The sequence below is a fragment of the Bufo gargarizans genome, chromosome 8 (assembly GCF_014858855.1).
Source record: "Bufo gargarizans isolate SCDJY-AF-19 chromosome 8, ASM1485885v1, whole genome shotgun sequence".
Classification (NCBI taxonomy): Eukaryota; Metazoa; Chordata; class Amphibia; order Anura; family Bufonidae; genus Bufo; species Bufo gargarizans.
In genome coordinates, this window is record NC_058087.1 from 46,806,833 (window position 1) to 46,828,211 (window position 21,379).

The window sequence follows — 21,379 nt, forward strand, 5'->3', positions numbered from 1 at the left end:
TCAAGCGGATCCGTCCCCCATTGACTTTACATTGAAAGTCTGAACCGATCTGCTCAGGCTACTTGCGCACTTGCGAAATTTTTCTAAGTTATTAATGCAGACGGATCCGTACTGAACGGAGCCTCCGTCTGCATTAATATGATCGGATCCGTTCAGAACGGATCCGATCAAGCGCAAGTGTGAAAGTAGCCTTAGCAAGTCCAAAAAATAAGATTGGCCTATTAATAAAATTGTCTTACAAGAATGGCTAATTTCACAGTAGCATTAGAGGTCTCCAGGTCTCCCCCATTGACTATAATAAGATCCGGAAGAGATCCACCCACTGCTCGGCATATATGCCTGAATTTGCTTGGACAAAAATTGTTGTGTACAGCCAATGGGGCTGGCGGGCACACAGTAACATCTGGCTATGCCAGATCCCGAGATCCAGACCTATAACACAGATGTGAAAGAAGCCTAAATTGCAAGGAATTTTGCAATTTACTCCAAAAAAGACAAAATCAGTTTGATAAATCAGGGCCTAAGTTTGGTAAATTTACTCCTGTTTTTACCGCAAGGCCATGATCCCCTATCCCATTTGCGTGACGGATGCAGTATCCAACCAGGAGACCACTACAGCTGTCACTCACAGAAGAGGGGAGGGGCTGAGAAAAGATCATTGCAGAAAGCACTTCACAGCAAAGCTCCGCCTCTTTGGCACTTGCAAGAGCAGACACTGGCTGAAAAAAAATTATATTCACACTACTCCTGATAAGAAAAGCTTTACAAAAAGTATGTTTGTACTGCTCTACCAAGTTCCTACCTAGTGCTGTCAACAGTTTTGCGTGGCCAAAACTACTGACAGACTCCCTTTAAGGTCCCTTTCACACGAGCGAGTTTTCCGCGCGGGTGCAATGCGTGATGAGGAAGGCAAAAAAGAAAAACTGTGAGGCAGAAGCCAATTTTCCTCACTTAAGGGGGAAAAAATTCCTTCCTGACTCCAATCAGGCAATCAGATAACTCCCTGGATCAACGACCCCTCTCTAGTAGCTATAGCCTGTAATATTATTACACTCCAGAAATACATCCAGGCCCCTCTTGAATTCCTTTATTGTACTCACCATCACCACCTCCTCAGGCAGAGAGTTCCATAGTCTCACTGCTCTTACCGTAAAGAATCCTCTTCTATGTTTGTGTACAAACCTTCTTTCCTCAAGACGCAGAGGATGTTTTACTATGTAAAAAAACACTGTGGCCAAATGTTTGCTGTTTCTCAATAGGCTGTGGCATTTCCTTAGTGCTGTGACCCCAGTGGTGATTTTAAAGGGGTTTGTACAGAGGGGCCACATTTTTACCGTAGTGTTGAGTGCGAATATTCGAATAGCGAATATTAATCGCGAACATTGCAACTTCGATAATTCGCGAATATTACGAATATGCTGCTATATATTCGTTATATCTAATATTCGCCATTTTTTCCATCTGAACAAATGATTCTTCCCTGCTTGAAATGCTTGTGGTCAATGAGTCATTGGCCCACAAGCAAGAAGCAGGGAGGAATCATGACTTTAGATGTTGAAAAAAGACGAATATTCTAAAAAACTAATATATAGTACTATAGCGAATATATTTGTTTTGACATTTTTTAGAATATTCACCTTTTTTTTCCCCTCCAAACAGTACAGTTAAACCACTTTGGCATACTCCTCCCCACAAGCGTCCCCGTCACCATGGGAACGTCTGGTGGTTAGAATATACCATTGGATCTGAGTTAGATCGTGAAAACTCAAATCCGATGGTATATTCTAACACAAAGGCGTTCCCATGGTGATGGGGATGCTTGAAGTTAGAGTATACCAACAGGCACATACATACTGGCCCCCTGCTGCCTGGCGGCACCTGACCTCTGACAGGGCACTGTGATCCACACAATTAACCCCTCAGGTGCCGTACCTTAGGGGTTAATTGTGCGGATCACAGCACCCTGTCAGAGGTCGGGTGCCGCCGAGCAGCAGTGCCCCCCCCCCCACTATTAAAATCATTCATGGGCAGTGCGCCCTAACCCCCCCCCCTTACCAGTATTACAATCATTGGTGGCCAGTGCAGATCCCCCCCCTCCCCAGTATTAATCATTGCTGGCAGTCCGTCCTCAATCCCCCCCTCCCCAGTATTAATCATTGCTGCCCCCCCATCATTAGTGGCAGCGGCAGTTCCGATCGGAGTCCCAGCGGTGTGGTCTGTGTGGCGCATTGCTATAAGCATACGCCGCACACACCAGTGAGTTTGAGAAGAAGTAGCACCCAGCGGCCCCAGCGCAGGTAAGTACAATGCTGACTAACTGACAATGGCAGCCAGGATTTCAGTGGCGTCCTGGTTGCCATGGTAACCGATCGGAGCCCCAGCATTACACTGCTGGGACTACGATCGGAACTGCTGCTGCCACCAATGATGGGGGGGGGGACACACTGCCAGCAATGATTAATACTGGGGAGAGAGGAGGAATTGAGAGTGCACTGCCAGCAATGATTAATACTGGGGAGGGAGGGGGGATTGAGAGCGCACTGGCCACCAATGATTGTAATACTGGTGAGGGGGGTTAGGGAGCACTGCCCATGAATTATTTTAATAGTCGGGGGGGCTGGGGGGGCGCACTGCTGCCTGGCGGCACCCGACCTCTGACAGGGTGCTGTGATTCGCACAATTAACCCCTAAGGTGCGGCACCTGAGGGGTTAATTGTGTGGATCACAGTGCCCTGTCAGAGGTCAGGTGCCGCCAGGCAGCAGGGGGCCAGTATGTATGCGCCTGTCGGTATACTCTAACTTCAAGTGTCCCCATCACCATGGGAACACCTTTGTGTTAAAATATACCATCGGATTTGAGTTTTCACGATCTAACAGATCCGATGGTAACACCAGGCATTCCCATGGTGACGGGGACGTTTGTGGGGAGGAGTATGCCAAAGGGGTTTAACTGTACTGTTTGGAGAGAAAAAAAAAATTCAAAACGAATATATTCGCTATAGTGCTATATATTTGTTTTTTAGAATATTCGTCTTTTTTCAACATCTAAAGTCATGATTCCTCCCTGCTTCTTGCTTGTGGGCCAATGACTCATTGACCCACAAGTATTTTAAGCAGGGAGGAATCATTTGTTCAGATGGAAAAAATGACGAATATTCTAAAAACTAATATATAGCAGTATATTCTGTAGTGCTATATACTCGTTTTTGACCCACACACTTTTTTCCGCATAAAAATTCACATTATGCCATTTTCTTTTTATTACAATAAAACGAATATCTCGAATACGAATATTCACGAATATATGACGAATATTCTACCATATATTCGCGAAATATCGCAAATTCGAATATTGCCCCTGCAATTCAGATTCTGTGGTCCAAATGAAACATACTACATAATGCTATTATCCATCAGTATTTTTTTTATTAAAATACTGGATGCTGAATTTTGCAATGTAGGAAGCAGTACCATGGAAAGCTATTAAAGAAATCCCAGAAAATGTAACAGGTATGTGCAGGTACATAGTTATAGGGTGCACAGATAGCAGTTCCGTGTCCAAATGCCCCTTTACAAAATACCACATGGCAATATTTGTATGGCACATACCTCCCAACTTTTTGGACTGTTAAAGAGGGATACTTATAGTTGATTGTGGGAAAGATAAATTTTTCCGGTATATATATATAAACACTTTAAAGGGAACCTGTCACCTCAAAAATGCATATACACCCGCCAGCAGTACCTCATAGTAGCCTGCAGCCTGTATAATCATATATTTCATCCTGTTGTCCGATGCTGAGTAAGGTAAAAAAAACGCGGTTTTATTCTCCATCAGCGCTATAGTGCCGAGCAGCTTGAAGTCAAGGGGGCAGCAGCCTCCTTGTTTCAAGTCAAGGTGACCACGCCCCATAACTGGCCCCTCTTGCCTGAGAGTGACAGCCTGCAGTGAGGCTGTGATTCCCCAAGTCTCGCGCATGCGCATTGCGCCCGCTGAAACCCGGCTAACAGCGGCAGCAGGAGATGGGATGGCGCATTACTACAGAGCGCACCGTGCATGCGCGAGACTTGGGGGAATCGCGGCCGCACTGCAGGCTGTGACTCTCAGGCAAGAGGGGACGGTTAGGGGGGTGGTTACCTTGACTTAAAACAAGGAGGCCGCTGCCCCCGTGACTTCAAGCTGGCCGGCACTATAGCGCTGATGGAGAATAAAACAGTGGTTTTTTTAACTTACGTAGCATCGGACAACAGGATGGAACCTATGATTATTAACAGGCTGCGGGCTACTATGAGGTACTGCTGGCGGGTGTAGATGCATTTTTGAGGTGACAGTTTTCTTTAATAGTTTTTGTAGCACACAATAATGCACAAATTATCTGAATATAAAAATTTCTAAAATCCAAATTGCATCAAATAATGAGATAATATACAGATAGGAACCAGATAAAAGCTTTCTGGATCAATATTGTACATCTAATAATAATGCAATTCTATCCTCAGATCAAAAAGAGGGACATTTAAAGAGCAAAGAGGGACAGAGGGACTTGGGTAAAAAATAGGGACTGTCCCTCCAAAAGAGGGACACTTGGGAGGTCTGGTATGGGGATACGTGGCAATCTTGGCTATGACATCCATCGCACAACCAAGGATAGCTGTGTAGCATTGCAAGTATAGAACTGAATGGGGTTGCAGGTTGACTCGCAAGTTGCTGTGTCTGCGACCCTGGAATCACAAAAACATCCCACCTGCAGGATTTTTTGCAGTTCTGAGTAGAGTTGAGCGGACACCTGGATGTTCGGGTTTTACGATGTCGGCCGAACTTCACAAAAAAGATCGAGTTCAGGAGCCGAACTTGACCCCGAACCCCATTGGGTCAATGTCAATGGGGACCTGAACTTTGGAGCACTAAAATGGCTGTAAGAAAAGTCATGGAAAGGGCTAGAGGGCTGGAAATGGCAGCAAAATGTGGTTAAGAGCATGGCAAGTGCTCTGCAAACAAATGTGGATAGGGAAATTACTTTAAAAAAAAAAATGTCAAAAAAAATATGTAAAAAAAATAAATAATATCTTGATCTTGGAGGACGAGGTCCATATGGAGTAGTAGGTTGAGGATGCTGTGGATGTGGCGGTGTAGGTGGAAGCGGCGGTGGAGGAGGTAGCCTACACTGCTTTTTGGTTTTATTTTTAACTTTTTTGTTTTGTTTAAATTAGGGTACACCCCAAAACATTGGGAAATATAACCTGTGATCAGTGGCGTAACTAGAAATTACTGGGCCCCACAGAATATTTTTGAATGGGGCCCCCCTCCCCCAGTAATTTTTTCACAACCTCTTCCTTTCATGCCACCCCCATTCCTGTGACTAGTAAAGATCGCTCTCTCAGACCAGGCCCGGCAGCTGTTCCATCTATTTTGTATACTGTCACTGTATATTATTTCATTGTGTAATACTGTTGAGGGAGCCCTGACAAAATCTTTTAGTCCTCCTCCTATTATTGGAATGATTAATAAAAAATTATAGGCAATGTCACTGGGGTATTTTGGATTTGGAAACGTTAGACAGGAGGGCCCTGCTGCCGCTTTGTTAACTCTAGATAACTTCTTCCTGATCGCACGTCACCGTGACGTCCACAATCCAATTGGATATCTTCTATATCAACTTTCGATGTTCTTTTCTGCACCTACCATTTTGATCACGGTGAGTGGCGAATCAGGGTTCCACGCCGGAGAGGGAGCGTGAGAAAGGGAGATCAATGGCTGCAATGTTATCGAGCGGAAATGTGGGACAAGTTATTAAAGCAGAAGGGCCAATTAAAGACGAATTTTAGAAATTTAAGTCCCTGTCACCTATGCAGAGCAGGGGTTTTTCATCGCCAGAAATGGGTTAATGTCACCTACCAATGGAACAGATGATTTTTAAAAATTCTGGTCCCTGTCACCTATGCAGAGCAGGGGTTTATTCACAGCAAAAATTTTAAAATGTCACCCAAGAATGTAACAGAAAAATTAGTGATATTTATTAACCTGTCTATCAGTCAAAAATTGGTAAATGTCACCCAACTATGTAACAGAAAAATTAGTGAAATTTATTAAGTTGTCCACTAGGTAGAGCAGGGGTATATCACAGCCAAAAATTGGGTGAATGTCACCCAACTATGTAACAGAAAAATTAGTGAAATTTATTAAGTTGTCCACTAGGTAGAGCAGGGGTATATCACAGCCAAAAATTTGTGAATTTTACCCGAAAATGTAACAGACAAATTAGTGAAATGACATAAAATAAAATGGAAAAAATAAATAAAACACGTACAAATTCAAAAAAATATCTTGATGTATGAGGTGGAGGTCCATATGGAGTAGGAGGATGAGGAGGCAGTGGACGTAGTGGTGTAGGTGGAAGCGGCGGTGGAGGAGGATGAGGTAGCCAACACTGGTTTTTAGTTAAAATTATTATTATTATTTTTTTTTAAATTAGGGTACACCCCAAAAGAGTTCAAAATATCCATAATACAACAATGCGCTGTAGTATAACAATGGATGGGTAAGGCCGGTATACATGTCTATTCTGCACAAGGTACTGACAAGTCCTGTGGGATCCATGCCTGGTTCATTTTAATGAACGTGAGCTTGTCCACGTTGGCTGTGGACAGGCGGCTGCGCTTGTCTGTGATAACACCCTCCTGCCGTGCTAAACACACTTTCAGACAATACACTGGCTGCAGGGCGGGCCAGCACCTCCAAGGCGTAAAGGGCAAGCTCAGGCCATGTGCCCAAATTGGAGACCCAGAAGTTGAAGGGGGCAGACCCGTCATTCAGTACGTGTAGGCGTGTGCACACATACTGCTCCACACATGAAATGCTGCCTCCTGCTAAGACGTTCCATATCAGCTGGTGGTGCTGGTTTTTTTGGCGTTCTGACCAAGCTTTTCCACATTTCGGCCATGCTAACCCTGCCTTCTGAGGTGCTGGTGGTGCCCCAGCTGCTTTGGCGACCTCTTCCTCCTCCTCTGCCTTCGCCTTAGGCTTCCACTGTGCCCCCGCTGTCAGGTGGGAATGCCACCAGCAGCATGTCTACCAGCGTGCGCTTGTACTCGCGCATCTTACGATCACGCTCCAGTGACGGAATTAAGGACGTACATTGTCCTTGTAACTGGGATCCAGCAGCATGGCCACCCAGTAATCAGCGCAAGTTAAAATGTGGGCAACTCGGCGGCCGTTGCGGAGACACTGCAGCATGTAATCGCTCATGTGTGCAAGGCTGCCCAGAGGCAACGAAAAGCTGTCCTCTGTGGAAGGTGTATCGTCTGTGTCCTCTGTATCCCCCCAGCCAAGCACCAGTGATGGCCATGAGCTAATTTGGGTGCCATCCTGCTGTGAACATGGTTCCTCCTCCATATCCTCCAGAACTGTGCCCTGGCTGGACAATTGTGTACCTGGCGTTTGTAGGTGCAGGAACCCACCCTCGGAGCCACTTGTGAATGACTGGCCGGAAACCATATGAAATTATCCCTCTTCCTCCTCCTCCTCCTCCTCCTGTGCCACATCCTCTTCCATCATCGCTAGCAGCTAGGGGTGCATCAGGGGGCTTCAAATGGGACATGGGTGTAAAAAAAAACAGTCCGGCAAAACCTGCCTTCCAAAAACCGTATGGCATTCCTTTCCTTCTGCGCCCTGCCGTGTGCCCGTACAGCGGTTTACGACCACATATGGGGTGTTTCTGTAAACTACAGAATCAGGGCCATAAATATTGAGTTTGGTTTGGCTGTTAACCCTTGCTTTGTAATTGGAAAAAAAATATTAAAATGGAAAATCTGCCAAAAAAGTGAAATTTTGAAATTTTATCTCTATTTTCCATTAATTCTTGTGGAACACCTAAAGGGTTAACAAAGTTTGTAAAATCAGTTTTGAATACCTTGAGGAGTGTAGTTTATAGAATGGGGTCATTTTTGGGTGGTTTCTATTATGTAAGCTTTGCAAAGTGACTTCAGACCTGAACTGGTCCTTAAAAATTGGGTTTTTGAAAATTTCTGAAAAATTTCAAGATTTGCTTCTAAACTTCTAAGCCTTGTAACATCCCCAAAAAAAAAAAAAAAATTCCCCAAATGTTCCAAACATGAATTAGACATATAGGGAATGTCAAGTAATAACTATTTTTTGAGGTATTACTATGTATTATAGAAGTAGAAAAATTAAAACTTTGAAATTTGCTATTTTTTACAAATTTTTAGTACATTTTGTATTTTTTTATAAATAAAAATGAAATTTTTTTACTTCATTTTACCAGTGTCATGAAGTACAATATATGATGAAAAAACAATCTCAGAATGGCCTGGATAAGTCAAAGCGTTTTAAAGTTATCAGCACTTAAAGTGACACTGGTTAGATTTGCAGAAATGGCCTGGTCCTTAAGGTGAAATAGGGCTGAGTACTTAAGGGGTTAAAACCCAGAAAATTATTGCAGTATTTCAAGCTTGTATTTAACAATGACAGATGCAGCAAACGCTGCAAAATTAGGATTTTGCCCTAAATGGGTGTTTTTAATAACAGAATATGACAGCAGTATATAACGCTTGTATTTCACACTGACAGATGCAGCAAGGGCTGTAAAATTTTGTATTTTGCCCAAAAATGGCAGTATTTCAAGCTAAAATTGCAGACTGACAAATGCTGCATAGGCCCTAGATGGAGGGTATCGCCAAAAATTGGTGTTTTTTAAACCAAGATAATTATTGCAGTATTTCAAGCTTAAATTGCACACTGACAAATGCTGCAAAGGCCACAGATGTAGGGTCTTGCCAAAAATGGGGGATTTTTTTTAAACCCATATTATAATTGCAGTATTTCAAGCTTCTATTTGACTCTCACAAATGCACATATGCTGTGCTCGTGCACAGAACTTGCATAAAATGGCCGCCAACGCGCACCTAACTAACAGACGGATAAAAGTTATTTTTCTGTGTCACTGGGCTCAGGGCAGGGTAAAAAGATTGTGCACTGCACCCACAAAACAAAATCTATGTAGATCGCTTCAGATTAAAGATTCTGTCCTATTCTCTCCCTCACAGCAGCAGCATCCTATCCCTACACTAATCAGAGCAGAGTGACGTGCAGCGCTACGTGACTCCAGCTTATATAGAGGCTGGGTCACATGGTGCTCTGGCCAATCACAGCCATGCCATTAGTAGGCATAGCTGTGATGGCTTCTAAGGGCACACAAATTAAACGCTTGTTGACTGGCTGCTCTGCCGCCTTTCAAAAAGCATCATTTAATCGCTGAACACCAAACCCGAACCTGAACTTTTACTGAAAAGTTCGGGTTCGGGACCGGGGTCCAAAAATCCTAAAATTCGGGTTTGCTCAACCCTAGTTCTGAGGTCTCGGTCACAGCAATGTGCGAGTCACCTGCAGTTCCCCAGACCAGGGTACTTGCAAACTGTTCTTGTTATATAATGTTATCCAGTGTTATTTAATGCTATTTTATATGTTTGTACCTTGTAATGTACCCAGAATAGCTTTTTTTATGGAAAAGAAGAGGGTAATTACCCTGACTCAGTCTATAGAGCTGGAGGAGGAAGTGAGAGCTGTGACATGTGCTACACAACTCACAGGACTGGACCAAACTTACAGAGAATTACCTTCTCTGAAGATTATCTATTTAAGGACCTTACCATTTTTGTTTTGTATTTTGCTGATAGACTTTACTGCAGTGAGGGAAATTGCTGATACACCCTGCACAATTGGACATGGCCTGGCTGACTATATCTTTGATCTTGTTTCCTTCAGTTAGAAATTACAGCGACCATTACAAAAGTAATTTTGCCAGGCATAGGTTCTGCAGAGAAAGACTCCGGGAAGAGAGAGAAGAAAGAGTACTATAATTTCCTTCCTTACTCAAATCCATACATTGCTATCTGGGAGAATTTGCACTGTGAATTATTTGGAACTGTGTTTTAATACCGTTGGATGTACTACAACTCCCATTCTGCACTTTAGTAAAGGGAGACATTTATTTTCTACAACTGGCCTGGTTACTAACTCCAGCATAATATGCCGGACACTGCATCCTACGCCTCCTGCCTCTCACACGCTCAAAAAGCTAACACCAACTGTATCCCAACTATCATTAGGCAAGATCTCCAATATCAGGGTGGGCACGAATGGAAGAAGGGGTGCGCTCCCCCCTAATGCTGCCCTAGCCCCAACTTATAATTGGCAGAGGCCTGTTCCAGATTTTGCGCTGGGGTTCTAGAAGCTTCATCTTATACTTTTGGCTATACAGGTGAAACTCGAAAAAATTTGAATATCGTGCAAAGTTCATTTATTTCAGTAATACAACTTAAAAGGTGAAACTAACATATGAGACTCATTACAGGCAAAGCGAGATATTTCAAGCCTCTATTTGCTATAATTTGGATGATTATGGCTTACAGCTTATGAAATCCCAAAGTCACAGTTTTGAGGTACCCTTTGCTCAGAGGGTATGGATTAATTAGCTGACACTTTGAGCCTAGAATATTGAACCTTTTCACAAAATTCTAATTTTAAGCTGCATTGATACAATTCCTTTTAAGTTGCATTACTGAAATAAATGGACTTTTGCACGATATTCCAATTTTTCGAGTTTCACCTGTATATGATCATTGCATGTACTAAATTTGCAGATAGAAATGTTAGAAAAGTTACATGTCACAGATTTCAGTGGAATCTGTATCTCTATGTACAGAATACTATACATTTATTTATATATATACACTTACATATGTATTATACCTACAGACAGCACTTTACTTTTCAAACTTTGTATTATGCTGGTGTTTTATCTGTAGACTCTAGCCAGTGCTAGCTTCTATTAACCCAAGTCCTACCAAATGATCTTGCACACATACTTGTGACCTATTCTCAGCTCGTTTTATAGAGCAAATACTGACAGCTAGTGTAAAGAATGCAGGGACTAATCAGCTCTGCCTTATGTAGATGAAGGAAGGTGGGTGGGAGCTAGGACCCTGCAGCCGGCAGCTCCAGTGCCCTGCACCCTCCAGTCTTATCACAAAGCAGTGAACAGCCCTGTGTGAGTGTGTGCACTGCACAGAGTGTGTGTGGGTGCACAAGGACTCCTCCAAGATCCCCTCATCTTACACCCTGGAGATGATTCTCAGGTAAGGAACTTCAACCAGTGCATTAGTAAGGAGCATTGTGTAAACGCCTGCTGCTGCATTATCTGCACTTCTAGAAGTTACATTGTAATGATGTTTCATACTAATATGTAGCCTTCAGGTGTGCTGTGCCCAGAAATGGTACCAGTGCTTGCCTTGACTGTGCCTCCTTCCTGGCATCTTGTAACTGCACCAGTCATTGTATTGCATATCACTAGGCACTTATTGTTGAGGTCCCATTGTATGAACTTCTTTCCTCTGCCTTTGCCCCCACTTTCTGTCCTTTGGGCCCCCCCAGCCCCTACCTCATCTGATACTGAAAAGTAACAGGAGCTTATGTTATGACCCTGCTCATGTCATCCTTGCTGAAGACATTTTCTTCTTGCAGGTGTAAGAAGTTCCTGCTCCTCTATGCAGCATATCTGGCCCTTCTGGTCTCATGCCAAGACAAAGGTAAGGAGAGCTTTCCTCCACGTTGGAGACTTGAGAACAACCCTTCATTCACTGGAGACTTCTTTTTTCCCCCCTGCTTTTGAATGTCTTGTGAAATAAAGTACATTGAAACTTCAAGGAGTTTTTTAAGGATTAGGGGAGGTGATGGTGTGGGACACTGAAAGCAGTAGTGGGGGTGGGGTGACCCTCATGTGATGCCCCCCGCCCCCCCCCTGCTCTGTTCTCTTGCTGGTAAACTCACCACTTCACCTGTTTAGCCGGTTATGTTATTTGTACCTTGTTACATACAAGTTCAATATGTGTGTTAAAATGTAATTGACTTGTATGTCTATGGTGTATTTTTATGACCTTAGTAAAGTAAGTTTTGAGTTCATTTGGTGAAAAGACACCAACCTGAATTTACCATCTTGAAAGTCACCTTGATCAGAGTGATTTGGTAGGTTCTTCTATATCATTTCACTTTTGGTATATTGTTCTGCACATCAGATCCTGTTCTATTTGCAGTGCTTGAATCCATTCTCGGTGATGACACCGAGCCTATCGGCAACTACATGACATATGTTGAAGGAAACCTGTCACCAAAATATTGCAGTGCAACATGTTATAGAGCAGGAGGAGCTGAGCAGGTTGATATATAGATTAGTGGGAATAGACTCAGCAGAACTTGTCATTTACTCATACTTGCTTAGGAGTCATGTGGGCAGGCCTACGAAGTGAGAATGGCGGTCATTCTCACTGCGTAGGACTGCCCACATGACTCCCAAGCAAGTATGAGTAAATGACAAGTTCTGCTGAGTCTATTCCCACTAATCTATATATCAATCTGCTCAGCTCCTCCTGCTCTATAACATGTTGCACTGCAAGCATAACAGGAGTAGAGGTTCAAATTTTATTAACTTATCTATTAAGTTTTACTCAATCTTTCCCCATAAAACTATATACATCAATCTGCTCAGCTCTTCCCGCTCTATAACATGCTGTCTGTAGATTGCACTGCACTTTCATGGTGACTGGTTCCCTTTAAGATAGCAGCTAATAAACCATCCATAAACTCGACCTCATTTATTAGTGGCGTGTTTGGAACATGCTTATTCTTGCCTCTAAAATGCGTTAAACTTGATATTCCATTTTCATTCATAGCCAAGATCCGAGCTCGTGAAAGGCTCTCTGTAGACAGATTACAATACTTTGCTTTTTCTTTCATTATATTCCCGAGCAGTCATGGAAGAGCATGCAGTAACATCCAGTCATGGGCAATTTATTCTATCCTAGATGCCACTTATAATAAAGTCCTGTATGACCAGATTTGGGGCATGATGTTCATAGTCAACCAGTAGGGGGCACCTTGCTTGAATATTGTTGCCGAATTTAATACATGTGGGGAAAAATGAACTAAAAATGACTGCAGTGTTTATTGTCGGGTACAATCCAGGTATTCAACCCGAGAGGCCAAATGGTATCCAGTGGTTAAAGGGCATGACCGTTGTATTATATCAAGTGTAATAAGTACGGTGCATTTCATGACTGAAGGTCTAACTAGGTTTACTGTACACGTTATGTGACCAATAGGTGGCACTTTTCAACAGTCTAATGTATTTATTTGTATGCCTTTGTAACGTGATTATGGCATACAGATATTATTCTATTTAAGAGTACTTTCACACTTGCGTTTTTCTTCTCCGGCACTGAGTTCCGTCAAAAGGGCTCAATGCCGGAAAATAACTGATCAGTTATATCCCTATGCATTCTGAATGGAGAGCAATCCGTTCAGGATGCATCAAGATGTCTTCCGTTATTAGTCATTTTGACTGATCAGGCAAAAGAGAAAACCGCAGCATGCTACTGCCAAAAAAACTGAAGACTTGCCTGAATGCCGGAACCTGCATTTTTTTCCATAGGAATGTATTAGTGCCGGATCCGTCATTCAAAATACCGGAATGCCGGATCCATCCTGCGCAGACCGAAAAAAAGGTGAAAAAAAATAAAAGCAGGATCCATTTTGCAGGATGACACCGGAAAGACGGATCCGGCATTTCAATGCATTTTTCTGACTGATCAGGCATTTTTAAGACTGATCAGGATCCTGATCAGTCTTACAAATGCCATCAGTTGGCATACGTTTTGCCGGAACGGAACTGCTTGCCCGATCACTCTGCCGCAAGTGTGAAAGTAGCCTTAAGCAGGCATTTTTATACTTAAGAGTTTATAAAGTGAAATAATTTTTGGATTTCCGCTATACAATATCCTTTCTGGTTAGATATCCATAAAATATTCCAGAAACCAAGCAGCCACTATGTAGGGCAATGAAAATTCTGATTGCCTGTCTACTAGAAAGGTCCAGTTGACTCCAGGAGTGGTCTAACTTGGCTCCAAAAGTTTATCTGCCCCTGACATACAGATTACATTTTTGTTGCTCAACCTTGCTGGTTGACAAGCCATAAAATGTCTGGTGGAATTTTTGCATATAGGAAAACAATGATCTGGATTTTTTTATTTCAGCTCAATTCTTGTTTTGCCTATTGATAAGTGGCAGGAGAGATGTCTAGCGGTCTTTTAATATCATGTACATTTGGCCAAGTCAAATGCTGAGTCATTAGTTGGATGAATAATTGCACCCACCGATCCTATCGAATCAATCTGTCGAAATAATGAAGAGTATTCAGTGTGTTTTTTTATAGAACTATTTAAGGGTTGTGTCATGTTACTAGATTATTCACTTTGGCAGAACAGAAAGGATTTAGGTAATGTATGTGGGATGAAAGATGTGATCAGATTGTGTATGTGGTTTAATATTTCCTGCAGAATAGGATATAACCAGAAGCACTTTGCAGACTTAAGAATCCATGTAAACCTGACCGATAGATACAGACCATGGTTTACAGTAGGTACAATGTGAGTTGAGGTTTAGTTTTTATTATGTGGCTGTATTTTATTTTTATTGTTTCTCACACTAGTATGTATTATGCTACATTGCATATATGCTATTGTTCAGCATTAGGCTTCATTCACACATCAGTTATGTCTTGCCAGCTGTTTTATGTCTGAGCCAGACAAAACTGTGCCCATAGCTGGTTTTCCTATCTAGCATCACAACATATGCCAACTGATGCCTATCTGATTCCATAGGAAAGTATGTGATTGGTTTTATCATCAATTTCTCTCTGGTGTTTTTGTACTAAGCTGGAGGGAATTATGACAGGGACCAGATATATGTGAAGGGAACCTTAAGCTGTCCATAAACATAGGATGAAGGTTGAGCAGATTTGGCCAGTTTGGACCACCGTTTGCGAATAATACACAAACCATTGCTAGTTATGGTTAATAGCATAGCTATTGTCTGCCAAAAATCTACATGATTGGCCAAATTTGTCACCTTATGTAAGGGTACAGTCACTTGACCGTTAAAAAAAACGGCCACTAAAAAGTAAAAAATGGCCCATTTTTTAATGGCAGTTTTTTTAACAGATGTTTTCCTAGAAACAGCCGTTAAAAATGCCCCCTTCAATTGTATGGAAGCCGTCGGTCCGTGAAAACGGGCAAAATAGGACATTTCCTATTTTTTTTAACTGCTGTTATTTACAGGCCTTTTAAAAAATAGCTATGTGGATATGCCCATAGACTTCCGTTGTTCTGAAAACAGCCGCCACACAGACATTTTCCACTGTCATGTGAATGAAGCCTAAGTGCAAAGGCCCTGATTTGTCAACAGGGGACAATTTGAAGTTGGTCTTCAGATTTGTCTGTTTGTGTTAAGATAATGGAGCTAAATTTAGGAAAGTGGCACACAGTACTTGTTGAATTTAGCATAGGCAAACCATGACATTTTGACTTGGCTTCATTCACACATCCGAGTCCATGATGATATCTGTGACAAAGTGATCAGTGGTTCCTCCATGAAGATGTCCTTGAAGGGTACCTTGTTGGTTCATGTGTCTGTTTTTTGCTCTCCATGTGTCATCCATATTCCATGTCCACTGCTAGTCTGAAAATTTCCAGAGCATCTTCTACCAATAGTCTGTGAAAACCATGGACAAAACATGGATCCATGGTTTTCACGGTTCCGTAGACTAAAATGTGCTTGATGGTTGCATAATCACAGACAAAATAAGGCATGTTTCTGTGGTGTCACCACAGACACATGGTCCCTAGAAACCACTGATGTGTGATTACAAACATTAAAGTCCATAGATACGTGAATGGTCCATGGAGACCACAGACAACCCACGTCTGTGATTCACTCATATGAAAAAGAGGCCTTATTTTTACCTGCTACAGCAGGTCAGAAGTGGAGAGCAATTGACACAATTTTTTGGGATTTTCCCAATGATTAAAAAAAGGCCAAATACCAACACCCACAAACATCTGGATTTCTGAAACTGACTTAGCAGGCACAAAAATAACTATTAATAAATGTGCCTTACAATGAAAACAACAGAAAAGTTTCAATTTACTCAAAAACAAAGACAAAACCAGTTTGATAAATCCAGACTAAAGTGTCTCTCCAATCTCAGTCTGATCTGCCAGTGTAGTCTGTCTGGCATGTTGATGGATCAATAAACAGTTAATTGGCCACATTCTGGCAGATTAGTATCTCTTGTGTATGGCTATCTCTACTTTGTTTAGTTGACGATTGGGTTACGACATGGTGTACATTAACCACCAGTGGAACCATTTTAAAACCAGTGTGCTATAGATCAATGTATATATTTTGGGGCATTTTCTGTTGAAGTCAATGGTCGTTCTTATTAGTGGGCCACCAAATAGGTCACATTTACTTCTGAAAATGGTTTGCCTGATTCCAACAGAAATATTTATCAATGAATATATTAAATTATTAGACATTTAGTAACAAGCTGCTATCATTACATCATAAGCCATTCAGTTCTCGTTTTACTAAAATTTACAACACAGATTTAACCATTCATCCTCAAGATACTACCTTGCGGCTGGGTGACCTAATCCCACCAAAAGTGATGGTAAACTATTTTCAACTCTAGTAGAGGTTGCACATTTCAAGTTTTCATGCCTCCAAAACCTGTTACACTAAATAGTTGCGCCCCAGCGCCTTGTTATAGCTACATCACTGTCTGAATTATAAGCACCAGAACATTTACCATCACATAAAGAAAAGTAATGACTGCTATTTAAGTAGCCTACCGGGCTTGTAGGACGGCACACGCCTTATTGGTTTTAACAAGATTTTTACATTACCAAACAAAAAAGTTGAATGTTTGAAATTGACCTATAAAATGGTTGAACGGGAGCAAAATTGGCACGAAATGAGCAAATGATTTGCAGTACTATACCTTAATCACAGTTTATGAGTTAGCAGTGGATTTAGGGCATACAATAAGAGAAGACAAGTTTAGTGAAGCGTTCCTTCCGGACAATTGCCTGCTCTTCAGTGGAGGAGAAAGTAGCATTTATATCCCCTCCACAGTATGGGGAGGAGCGATCTCTAATGCCATCACTCGTCCTCATACAGACTCATTGTTTCTGGGCAGCAGTGTGCTGTTTAGATGGCATGATCTGTTACCCACAAATGATGATTGAGTTATTCGTCTGAGTGATTGTTTCATCCAATGAACAAGAGTTTCGCTCATTCATCAGGTGATCAGCGGCGCCTTTACACAAGCAGATTATCAGGAACAAGAGTTTATGCAAACGTCCATCCCTGATAATCTACCCAACAATTAGACAGTGTAAAAGAGCCTTTATTCATCAAACGTGTTCTCTGGAAAGAAAGGTAAAAGTGGCAAGTGGTAGAGTTTACTCATCTGGTGTATTTTGCCTTTGTCCGGTCTGTTCCTCTTGAGGGACTTTATTCTATGTTGACTGCAAATTACTTCTTATGTGCTCAATGATGAAGCCACGAAGACAGGATAGACCTCACACAGGGTGCATGGTGTTCGACTTCAAAATGATTTCAGTGCATATTGATTTACAGTAGAGTCAAGCCCTTTAATCTTTTGTATCCAGAATTATCACCGATAGTATTGTATGAAATTGCATATCCTAGATTAATAGATGTTTTAAAGAGGTTGTCCCATTACAACAAGTTATCCCCTATCCACAGGATAGGACATATGTGTCTGATTATTTGGGGTTTGACCATTGGGTCCCTGCAGATCCCAAAAACGATGGCCCATGTTTCCCCGATTTAATGGAGTGGCAAATACGCCGCCGAAAACGACAGATACACAGCATAGAAGAGCCAATCAGTAGACAAGTGAGGGTTAGTCGGTTGATTGACAGACCTTTACTACAGCCATGGATTTGGAATAGACATTCCTTTTGGCCGGTAATTGGCCAGTGCAAAAGGCTCATAACCAAGATGAGATACTGTTTGTAAACCATAATGAGATACAATATAGCATGTAGATTAAAGGGGTTGTCCAAGATTTTGATATTGATGCCCTAGCCTCAGGATAGGTCATCATTATGAGATTGATGGGGATCTGAGTAGCGGTGAGACCATGCTGCTCTTCCTAGGCCAGTGACGTCACGTTCATCGGTCACATGGCCTAGGTGCAGCTTAGTCCCATTCAAGTGAATGGAGCAGAGTTACAATACCAAGCAGAGCCACTATGCAATGGACAATGCTGTGTTTGATGACTGACTGGCTGAGGATAGGTCATCAATATTAATCACCTGGAAAACCTCTTTAATATATTCAGTAAAACAACATGAAGAGATATATACAGCTTTAAATGCAATAGGATGTTGTTAGGTGGTAAAAGTATTAAGTTGCCAAATTTTGTGTAACACTTGGTCCCGGGAATTACCGTTACCAGCTCTACTTGTAGGCATCAGTCCCGTTAAAACCCTGAATTAGCAGGAATTATGGTAATTCCAGGTAGTTATGTATTATGTCTTCCAGTTGTGCAGCTGGATAGTAAACCCAAACACATCAGAGTGTTCAAAGCCTCTGCTAATCTCATAGTCATTGTCTTTGTTCTGACCCTTGCCGTGTAATCATTTGTCCCATATTTATTAGCCACCACTGCTCTGTGCGATTGGAGAGTGGAGGTAAAGACTTTCGGAAATGATTGAGTCCACACACAGATATGCTCACTTGAGAATCTCTTTTGATGTGGTTTTTCCTTTTTTTTGTTAATCTGCAATTATCAAGCTGGATTCCTGAGTAAGCATTCCTGGAGGAGGAACAGGCTGTGACATGGCCTGTGGAGTGAAGAATGTGAAGAATTGTAAACCTGTCCCATCCATACTAAAGGGAGAAGTTTGAAATACAGATAATGGCATCATCTATTTCATCTGTCTTTGTAAAGTATGGCTTTTGTTCTGCCTGTGCTGCTTCTTATTCCCCATTCAGTGCTTTGTATTGTGGCTTCTTATTCGATGGACCCTCTTGTTCGGTATCTTGGAACCTAACAAGTGAGGGTCTGGCTGGACTGCTATTTGAGAGACCATTCCAATTTACAGCCAGAAGAGCACTGCAGATAGAATAGGAGCCTTTCTGAAGTTCAGATCGTTCAGAACGATCATTAATTAAGACATTAGATGGCAATGAGGCGTGTGGGGCAATGTCCAGCCCAAAAACTCTCTTTTAAAGAAGCTTTCTATAAACGTGTACCTTGGATCATCAAGCATGTGTCTTAGGTCTATGCAAATAAGAAAGGGGGCAACTAGACGTTTCTATTGCCTTCTTATCTAATAAGAAATAATAAAGTGAACAAGATTGACCTTTATTTTCCCTGAGAAACACTGGCTCAGGACATCTACTGTGATCTCCTGATCCTACAAAAAACAGCCATTAGGCTGTTAGAAGATACAGTAGTACTTCATTGTTGTATGTTCATTTATTTGTATGAACTAACATATTGAATAAAAGTGTTTTTTAGCGAAAATAAGCGAGTAAGTAGCATTCCAGTATGGGGACTATAATGCAGATCATGGTGTTACTGTTCTATAATGGTCAGTTTAGGTGAAAGACTCCCTTTAAATATACAATGGCACAGGCTTTAATGTACTCTTCACCCAACTCTTTGTTTGAATATTGAGCCCCATTTATCAAAGCTAACAGTAAAACTGTCTTTGTTGCCCAGAACAACCAATCAGAGCTCAGCTTTCATTTCTCAAACTGCTCTTAAAAAATAAAATCTGAGTTCTGATTGGTTGCTATGGGTAACAAAGACAATTATCGATGCTATGGTCAACAGAGAGGGTTTTACTGTTAGACAGTTTTGATAAATGTGTGGCAAGGAGATACTCACACTCCTGGCCCTGTTGTTGATGGCTTGTCATGTATAACACTGTGGTGAAGTTGAAAGATAACCCCCCCTGGAAGGTTGTCAGTTCCAGCAATTGTATGGCACCTCTTCCTGACAAATTAGTTGCTTTGGCATCTGTCCATGGAGCGGCATTAAACTGTAAATGAAGATAAAGGAAGTGTGTTATTAACAGAGAACAATGGGGATGCAAAAAAGTAATTCTCCGCCATCAACTGGGCCTTAGCCAAACCAGGATAAGAACGCAGAGACAGATGAGTCACCGAGACAGAGATCTGTTCATGCAGCTTCGATGCAAATCCATGTTCCCAGGCTTTCAGTCACATTTTTTAGTTTTATTTTTAGCCAGAGTTTTCCATTATTTGAGAAATGTGAATAAAATGTTGTCAAAATCATCTCAGATGGTAAAATGTCCTGCAGTGGTGATATACTTAGAATACATTATTTAGCTCTGATTTGGGTGTGTGCCAGGTGCCTTTCAGTTGTTCGACACTAGAAAACTCTAGCATATACAGTATGGTGAAAATTTTTGTCTTATTATCTGTAAATATATAACCCATGTTCCAAAATAGATAAGGTCTGTAGGTGTTAAAGGGGTGATCCAGTTAAAAAAAATTTAAAGCCCTAAATGCTAACCCCCCTTACAAAAAAAAATAAAACAAGACTACTCTTCAATATCACCATCATTAGTGTTGAGCGAACATGCTCGGCTGAACACCACTCAGTGTATTTAAATCTAATTTAGCCTCTATTTCTTTGCAGAATATCGCTGTACAGTGAGGGAATCCCTCAGTGTGAGTCCGCGGCTTAGGAGTCCCTGCTCTGACTCCATATATAGCTATGTCCATATATGGAGTCAGTGCTTGGGGACACCCAGTGTATTTAAATCTAATTTAGCCTGTATTTCAGAAAAGTTTCTGCTGGGATTTGAACTCACAACCTTTTGCATTAGAGGCAAGGCACTTAACCACTCAGCTATAATAGCTGCATAGCCAGTTACTTAAAAAAAAAAAAAAAAAAACCTACTGTACTGTACTTCTACTGAGACCTATACAGCGATATAGTGTAGTGGTTAAAGTTCTGGGCTGTGATGCAGAACCTATTAGTTCAAATCCTGTCACAAACTTTTTCAGAAATAGAGTTTAAATTAGATTTGTATATTTTATTTTTAGTAATTGTAAAAAATGTATGGCACAAAATAAATGTGTAATTACAAAATGTTATATAAATATATATATATATATATATATATATATATATATATAAAATCACACTTCATATATATTCTAAATATATAATATGTGTAAATATAATATGGCTAAAAACATTTATATATGTTTAAATTAAGTTTAGCCTCTATTTCTGAAAAAGGTTGTGATAGGGTTTTAACTCAGAGCTTCTGCATCACAGCCCAGAACTTTAACTACTACACTATATATAGCTGCATAACCAGTCACTTTAAAAAAATAAAAAAATATGAGACTTCTACTGTATAGGTCTCAGTAGAAGTACAGTACAGTAGAAGT

The 21,379-nt window shown here is 41.4% G+C and overlaps 1 protein-coding gene across 1 annotated transcript in view; it reads left to right on the forward strand.

Annotated features, from left to right (window-relative positions):
• The first annotated feature begins 11,026 nt into the window (after positions 1–11,026).
• COL18A1 (collagen type XVIII alpha 1 chain) overlaps positions 11,027–21,379 on the forward strand; it is a 169,337-nt gene continuing 158,984 nt past the window's right edge. The window contains exons 1-2 of the mRNA XM_044304709.1: positions 11,027–11,154; positions 11,540–11,604. Coding sequence (XP_044160644.1) covers positions 11,144–11,154; positions 11,540–11,604 — 76 coding nt within the window. The 5' untranslated portion in view covers positions 11,027–11,143. The remainder of the gene's footprint in view (positions 11,155–11,539; positions 11,605–21,379) is intronic.